We start from the raw sequence: 8,591 nt of genomic DNA, 5'->3' as shown, positions 1-8,591 counted from the left end.
AATTTACATATAAATATATGTATGTATTTCAGTAAAAATGGCACAGCTGGTAACTCTCTTAAAGTACATTACCAAAGTATTATTGTAGTCAGTATTTAAACACTATTATTATTCTTACATCTACAAGGCATTTAGAGATAAACACAAGACATTTTAAAAGAACATATAATGTCAACTTGCACTTAGTAAACTCCACATACTTCGTAGTTAATTTTAGCTAAATAGTTAAAATAGACCATTTTAAATGGTCATTTCCTTAAGAGTTCGGTTTTTTAAATTTCTTTTTTTTGCATGATTCATATCAATTATGACATAAAAATTGACCTTTTTTTGAGACAAGGTCTCATTCTGTAGCCCTGCCTTGCCTGGATGTCGCTCTGTAGACCAGACTGGCCTCAAACTCACAGAGATCTGCCTGCCTCTGCCTCCCAAGTGTAGTGCTGGGATTAAAGCCTTGAAGATGTCAGAAGTGGGGTTCTGGGGAGGTGCTTTTCAGTCTCTGAAAAGCACTCTTCTCATTGATGTGAATGTCAAAAAAGAACAGAGATAAGGTAGATGAAAACTGGAATGAGAATTTCCAGTAACAATAAATTAAAATATAACAGGAAAGTGTCAATACTTTGTGTAGTATTTCCAGAAGAGTACCATCATTTTCAAAGCTCTCAGCACTAGACATATATAAAGTTGAATAATATTTTCCTTTTCCTTGATGTAAAGCATGATATGACCCTTTAAAATGTTTTTTTATATATATGCTCACACATGAAGAACTTAACTAGTGAAAAAAAAGTAATTATCACTAAAACGTGAATTTGAAGCCTTTTCATAATTAATCAGTAGTTTTCATAAAATATAAAGCAATTTCTAGGAAAAAAATCCTGCCAATTGGAATATCTTCATTTTGAAAATAAAAACATAAGACATTGCTTTCTGAGAGTGGTGAAACTCAGACCTCAAGTGATCTGAGCACCCAGGAACTCAAGCAGTGAGAGCAGAAAGTGGTACCTGGGAACAGTTCTTTTCATGGCACAGTCAGTCACTGGGAAGCATCCATGAGGACTTGTCCAAGGGCCTGTTCAGTGATGGCTCTCTGGAGTCCAGCAACATCAACCAGTGCCCTCTTCTTCCAACTGCATGTCACAGATGTTTCAGTTTATATTTAAACTCAATATCATTTAATGGTGGCAAAATTCCAAGCCTGCTCTGGACTGGTCTAGAGGGGGACACTTGACTTGGCTCTCCACAAGTTCCAGTTCAAAGTATGAAAGCATCAGAATCAAAAATTGCTTGATTTCTTGGACAGCAAATAGTCTTCCTGGACATATTGTAGCTCCTGATCCAAATGGCATATAGAAAATACTTCAGTTTGTTCCCATTGATGTAGAAGGAGGTCTTTGTCTTCCTCTTCTCATCAAGGTACCGATCATATTTAAAAGTCTGCAACAAAGAGACAAGAAACCAATGAACTATTTTGATAGAAAGTTATCTCACTCTTGACCTGAAGACCCAAAGAGTAATTTTCTACTAATAGCTCCATCCTCCGCAAGTTAGCGGTGTACACCCAGCACTGAACCAGGTGATACTGGAAAAAGCTTATCAAGAGCTGATAGACCAAGAAGCTCTAGGTACCTCCTGTTCTGCCTGGACTCATTCCTCAGTTAGGCAAAAGAAGCAAAGGGTTCTAAACAGATGATAGAAGGAGCAAATCAAATACATTACCTCCATTAGTATGGATTTGGAAGAAGGCACTTTTTAAGGAAGAGAAAAATGGTAGCTTTGCTATGACTGAAAACTTTAACAGAAACTATGAAATGAAGACTATCAGGACTACAATTTCAAAACTCTTGCCTCTATCCAAAGTTTCCAAAACATATGAATATTTACTATAATAAAGGGGACAGTCCCTATGGCTTCAATGAGCAGATCAAAGCTGTAATTCACCTTGATACTGAACTTCAATGAGCAGAAACTTACCAGAGGGTCTGGGTAGATTTCAGGATCCAAATGCATTAACTGTGGATAAAGAGCTATGATGTCGTCTTTTCGGATGTTATAGGAACCATCCTCAAGATGTAGAGTGAAATCCTCCTTAGCAGTCCGGATATTCAAGGATGCACTGGAAAGCCTCAGAGCCTCCTTGATGATGCTATCTAAATATTTTCAAATAAAAGAAGAGAGGAAGGAAGGAAAGAGGGTGGAGAGAATTTGCATATTAAACATATTTTCAAGTTATTTATTTTCATGTTGATGGATTTTTGCCTGCATGTATGTATGTGCACTATGCACCTGCCCAGTGTTTGCAGAGGTCAGAATATGGCATCAGATCCTTTGGAACTGGAGTTATGATGGTTGTGAGCCACCATGTGGGTGTTGTGAGTCAAACCCGGGTCCTCTGAAAAAGCATCAAGTGCTCTTAACCACTGAGCAATCTCTCCATCCCTGAATTTATGCATTTAAAAGCTACATAACATAATGTCTGAAATACTTCTGACAACCTATATACAAAATGAACAAATAAAACTTCTTAACAAATAAAACTTGTTAACAATAACAACTCAAAGTTAACAAATAAAAACTTCCAAAGCTGCTTCTGTTACCACTGTGCTGTTATTTGTGACTTAGCTATCCTGGAAGATACTTTCAAACTAAATAGTTAAGTCATTGATTCTCAACCTGTTGTCTTAACCCTTTGAGGTCAAATGACCCTTTGCAGGGGTCACCTAAGACCATCAGAAAACACAGATATCTGCATCATGATTCAGAACAGTAGCAAAATTACAGTTATGAAGTAGCAATGAAAATTATTTTATGGCTGGGGTTCACCACAACATAAGGAACTGTATTAAAGGGGTGCAACATTAAAAAGGTTGAGAACCACTAAGTTAATAATCTTTTGGTACAATGCATGTTCTTCACCATCAATGGGAACTAGATAAACATCTCTTATTTTGTAGAATATTAATCTTATTTCTGTAGGACACTAAACAGCTAAGTAATTGGAAAAACTGGTAATCAGTTTTGTGTGAATTATTGTTGACCATTTTGGGGATTAAGCATACTGACAGAGAAATATCTTCCCAAGCATTTTCTGAATCTACCACTCAGTGTTTAGGAAATCCCATTTTCAGCTGTTCAGTATCTGATGGTGTGAAATGACACCCTGCTTCTAGGTAAAGGAATACAGGAGCAAACTAAACTCAGCATTGCTGGGGTCTAGGAGAGGTCCAGTCCTGCCTTCCCGCCTCTAGTGTCAGCTGCCCTGTTCCCAGGGTTCACACCATGATTGTGTGCACAGTCACAAATGCTTAGCTCTTGTGAGTGAAGGTACGCGTCCAAAGCAAAGTGACCAGTCCACCTCCCAAACCAGGCAGCGCTGGATCGAGCTTTGTTGCTAATAAGCTAAACTGCCCTCAAAGCATATGTGGCCTTCTGTCCTTCACAGAAGAGGCATAAAAAGAAGATTGTTTTACTATAAGCATGTGGCACTTCTGTATTTTAGAAAATACAGAAACAAGGGAAGAAAAGCCTTAGTCACACCACCCAAGCCGATCATGCTTTCCTGATCTACCTTGTTTACACTTAATTCCATGCTTCCTTAATCCTGAGTTCATGGTTTTGGAGTACTAACAAGGAGGCAAAGGACACAGAGCAACTGAGTATCAAAAGTCCTATTCCAGTGTTGCCACTGTTCCAGCCTTTGATTCCAGCATCATCCCACCCCCTGGGACTCAGTCCCTTGCTTGTTAGATAAAAATGGTAATGTCCCTAGTTATCAGGCTGTTGCAGGGTTAGCATAATATCAAGAATGTAGTACAATATATGTTGAGCATCATTGCTGGTGATGTAACTGAGAGGTAGCATGGAAGCACACCTAGTACTGGCAGGTCATTCAGTTGCATTTGATCCAAATAAATGGCATTCCCTCCAGGGCTGGGCTTTTGGCCAGCACTCTGTAATGCTCCAGTCACTTCTTCAGAGGCTGCTTTCAATGCTTCAGGATTCCTATGAAAAGAGACATACGGAAAATATTTCCTTATTCAGAAATATGCAAGTAAATAAGAACTCCATTTCTCTCAATGAGGTGATCATGTTACCAGGAAGTATGCAAGGGGAGTTGATCACGGTACCAGGGATTATGCAAAGTGGCATTTCCATTTACTTCTGCTGTATTCTGAACTGTATTTGTGTCCTTGAATTCATGAAGGGACATTAGAGGGGCTTTGTTATGTAAAAGCAAAGCTTTGGTCAGGTCTGTATAAACCAATGAGTGTAATAAAGGCTAGACATTGATGTGATGACTATAGTAACTCAGAAGGAATATTTCACCTAACATACAATTACAAGGTATTGGTTACTTCCCAAGTAGAAATTCAAATTTATTCTTAAAATTCTTATCATGAAAAAAAAATTCATATCATGGCTTCAGAACACTTCTGTTATTTCCATTTATGTTACTATTTTTGAATGGTGAGATAAAGGATACTTCCATCAATGCATGGAAATTTGTTGGAGGCTGTTTGAATTCCACTTTACCTGACTACAGTGAACTGAGCCTCAGAAATGTTTGACTAACACATAGCTGTTTAACTTAAAATATGACTACAGTTCATAGGTGATATAAAATTGATGTTGCAACTCTGTAAATCTGCGAGACAGGAGGGAAACGGGAATGTTCAAATTAATAAGGAGTGGCCTCTGTCCTTAGGACATCCACAAGTCAGTCATCATTTAAAATGTTTTTATCATGATGAAGATTGCAGTCACAAATTTAATTTGACATTAAGAGGAAGGCTGTGGGCTTAAAGAGCAAGACTGGATCTTGACAAGTGCTGGTTGATCCGTTCTGTGGCTTCTGGGACATCCCTTCAGTGGGACTGTGTTCTTACAAAATGCTGCTTTTGTTATGCATATGTTAAACATGGGCACTGAGTATCACGTTCTTGACCAAGGGCAAAGAAAGCTCTACTAGTCTTTTAGTTAAAATTGTAACTTCTGTTACTATGAATAATAAACACTTAAATTGCTAGTCACCTGATCATTTGAAACAAGCTCCAGAAAGTTGCAGGAATGGTGTTTGCTTGAGATGCCCAGAGGATAACGAGGTGTGTCTTGGCCTTCTCCATGTCGTCAAAGGTGGAAAGAGTGTCATTGAGAAACATGCGCAGACGGATCAGTTCAGAGACCTGGTCCCTCACAGAGAGGTTCTCATGCTTCAAACTCTCAGCCAGCTTTTCCCGGGCCTTATGTGCCGTCTTGAACAAGTGAATAGGAAGGCCTGCTGCTAGCGCTGGAAAGACTTGATCAAACTGCTTGAAGTTGTCAAGGTTGTTTAGAATAAGCGCTCTTTGTGTGTCTGGCTTTGAAGGATCTCTGCCAAACAGAGTTAGATATCCTGCTTCAAACATCACTCGGTAGCAGAAGGCGTACATTCCTTCGGTGACCCAGGCAGCACTCTTTGATTTAGGAAGGCCAGGCCGCCTCATGACAGAATGGAGGTTTTGCATCATGGCTTCAGAGAGTGAATGCAAAGCTTCTCCCTGGAGGGTTTTTGTAAAAGTGTTGTTTATGTTTTCCGTGGTATTTCCATCATTTGGGTCAATGCTTCTGTGTCCAAATACCTGGCAGAAAATAAAATCCATCAAAGAGGGAGGGGCTAAACCTGAGCTAGCCACTGTTAAGAAATGGCTGGAAGATAGATTTAATACATTCATACTTCTCTGTCATACTTCTCTGTCTGGTTTTCCCATATCGATTCACAGCACTTTTCAAAGGCAGAGTAAGATATACTTTTCCTTTAAGGTCGAGTTTAAATCCCAGCTTTTCAGGGAAGCTTCTCTGGACTACCCTATCATCTTTGATGTAAGACTAACTTGATGTTCATTTATCTTTACCTTTTTATTCTCTGTAGATGCATTTTAACCAGACTTCAATCTACTTAATGACAGAGACTGTCTGATATTTTCTTGTAAAAATTCAGTAAGTTGTTTTCTCTAGAATAGAGATTCTTGATAACATCTAAATGATGCTTAAATATACAGTCTACTTCTTAAATTAATGAAATATTTGTGTGCATGGATGTGGTAACAGTTGTATTGAATGTTAAGTCTACCAGCACTCTACTCTGAGTCTTTATAGACAGCATTGAGGTTATGAATCTGTACCTTCCTTATTCACAGTGTCATCTGGCTCAGTAAGTACTTACAAAATGCTTAATTTGTGTATGTCATCATCAATTTCAAATTTACATCGACCTTGAATTTTTAATACTTAGTACCAAGAGACTTCCTGATATTATGTTCCCTCTATCTTACAATCTAATAACACTGGAACAACTAAATAAACTAATGCATTAACAGACTAGGAAACAAACCAAATCTGTATAAATTAGTTACCTTTGCAGAAGTAGTGTAATGAAATTTTTTCCAGTCAAAATATTTTCCATGACATAACACCTTATGGTATGACAAGGAGTTTGTGATGAAGTGGACATATTTCCCCATTAGTTTGCAGGTAAAGACATGACCATGCTTCCTTTGATTGGCTCTCAGGAACTCAAGAGGATTGGACCCAAATTTCAGAGCACAACCCAGGTATGGAATCAGCCCATTTTCCAGTGGAGGTTCCCCTACTTTCCTGTAAGACAGATTTGAGAGATATGGAAAATCACATGTTTGGAATTTTTATGAAAATCGGGTTTTTACTGGTTTCTACCACTTATTTCAAGCTTCATAACTAGAGTTCATTGATACTTCTTGTGATAGTTACTCCATTCTTTTACTTAAATAGTGGGTTTTTTAGCCTATTAAGATATTGGTGAAGGTGATTACTAAATCTACCCACTCATCAATCCATCTACCAACCCATCCATCAGTCTATCCACCACTATATATATGTACATACCTACATTCATCAAGCACTCATTAAATTGTTTACTACATCTATGCCAATAGTGTCAATATAACCAACAAGATTCTTGCTCTTTTTGTAGCAATGAAGCTATTATCTAATGCTTAAACCCATTCAATGAATCATTTGTCCAAATGCCTAAAATGTTTCATTTGTTCCCTTTCTTTGAAGATGTGAAACACCAAATAACAGAAAAGGCTACATGAATGAAGTTTTTAAAATCTACACAACTTAAAAATATTGGCGGGGCTGGAGAGATGGCTCAGAGGTTAAGAGCACTGCTTACTCTTCCAAAAGTCCTGAGTTCAATTCCCAGCAACCACATGGTGGCTCACAACCATCTGTAATGAGATCTGACGCCCTCTTCTGGTCTGTAGCGATATGTACAGACAGAACACTGTATACATAATAAATAAATAAATCCTTAAAAAAAAATATTGGGATTCTGGGGTCTGGAGGTGTGGCTCAAGGGTGGCGCTCTTGCCTAGCACATATGAAATCTTCCATTTGGTTCCCAGCTCTGAAAAGAAGGGCATTATTATTCTGTGATAATATTTGAAGAGAATAGGAATCCATTTGAAAAATCAGAATATTATAAAATGAAGTTGGGGGAGATAAGCATTGGCAGATTGTCAAGTATAATTTACTGATATTCAGCTCTCTTAAATGTTTTATTAGAAATTATAAGCTTACTTATTTTCCAACATGAACTACTTATCTCTTGTCAGAATAACTGAATATAATTGATTTTTCCTTTCTTAACATTATGATAAGCTGTTTAATTAAAACTGGAAACTATCAGACATGACTTAAAATAACTCAAAGAGCAAATAAATTTTTAAAAGTGAGACAACAGACAGCAGTCTACCTCACTGAAGATATGCTGGGGTATTTCCATATTTTAATGTTGACATAACAAAAAACCCAAATGAACACATGCTTAGCCAGAGCATCTATTCAGTTCATATAATACAAAGAACCCTTCCAAATATCACCCTTGCTAAATGCACTCTTCCCAGCTTAGGTTTTTTTTCCACACATTCTCACACAAACATGCATCAATAATTTATACATTTTTTTAGTTATGTTTAACAAGATCTGCATGACTATCAGTGTATGTGAATATTCAAAGGGAAACTGTCTACATCTTGTCAGGTTTAGTCAAAGAAGAATTGCTTTAAATTTTAGATAAAAATACTAATGTACTAGTATTTTTAAAAACTGTGTAATAGTGAAGGTAAAGAATGACAGAAACAAGCTAAAAGATAAATTCAAGAAATTCTTTTCATACCTTCTCCTTATGCCAAAGATAACCCATATGCAGCAGCATACTACCACAGCAATTCCCCAAATCAAAGAGATAGTCATCATTTTGCAAAGCAGGAAGAACTCCCAAGGTCTGTGCTTAGCCAGGTAAGGCTGCCCCAAACAGTGGCTCAAACTAGACTTTTTATATGCATAGGACCATGGTCCAATAACTTGAACTTGGGTGACCAAAGCAAACAACTAACTATTTGTCCTCCTGTTAGAAAAAAGAAAAAATAGTATTACCTGGCCTTGAACTAAGTCCATAGTAACAGAAGATGTTCCAAAACAAGCAGAGGGCTGCAATATTCGATAAGCCAAAGATCTGTCCCTCGTGTGCTGACATAACATTCAGGCCCAGGGACAGCAGCTAACATTGT

At 37.7% G+C, this 8,591-nt stretch overlaps 1 protein-coding gene across 1 annotated transcript; it reads right to left on the bottom strand.

The window, feature by feature from the left end:
- Window positions 1-1,070: 1,070 nt before the first annotated feature.
- LOC114699453 (cholesterol 7-alpha-monooxygenase) lies at window positions 1,071-8,326 on the bottom strand. Its single transcript, XM_028878525.2, is given in 8 exon segments — window positions 1,071-1,196; window positions 1,199-1,355; window positions 1,357-1,437; window positions 1,975-2,150; window positions 3,872-4,002; window positions 5,032-5,618; window positions 6,393-6,633; window positions 8,198-8,326. Coding segments are annotated over 8 exon segments (1,512 nt in total). The 5' UTR covers window positions 8,278-8,326; the 3' UTR covers window positions 1,071-1,137.
- Window positions 8,327-8,591: the final 265 nt, after the last annotated feature.

Source organism: Peromyscus leucopus, chromosome 2 (genome assembly GCF_004664715.2).
Source record: "Peromyscus leucopus breed LL Stock chromosome 2, UCI_PerLeu_2.1, whole genome shotgun sequence".
In the NCBI taxonomy this organism is placed as follows: domain Eukaryota; kingdom Metazoa; phylum Chordata; class Mammalia; order Rodentia; family Cricetidae; genus Peromyscus; species Peromyscus leucopus.
The sequence above is the reverse complement of the archived record's forward strand: the minus strand, read 5'-3'. Positions and strand labels throughout refer to the sequence as shown.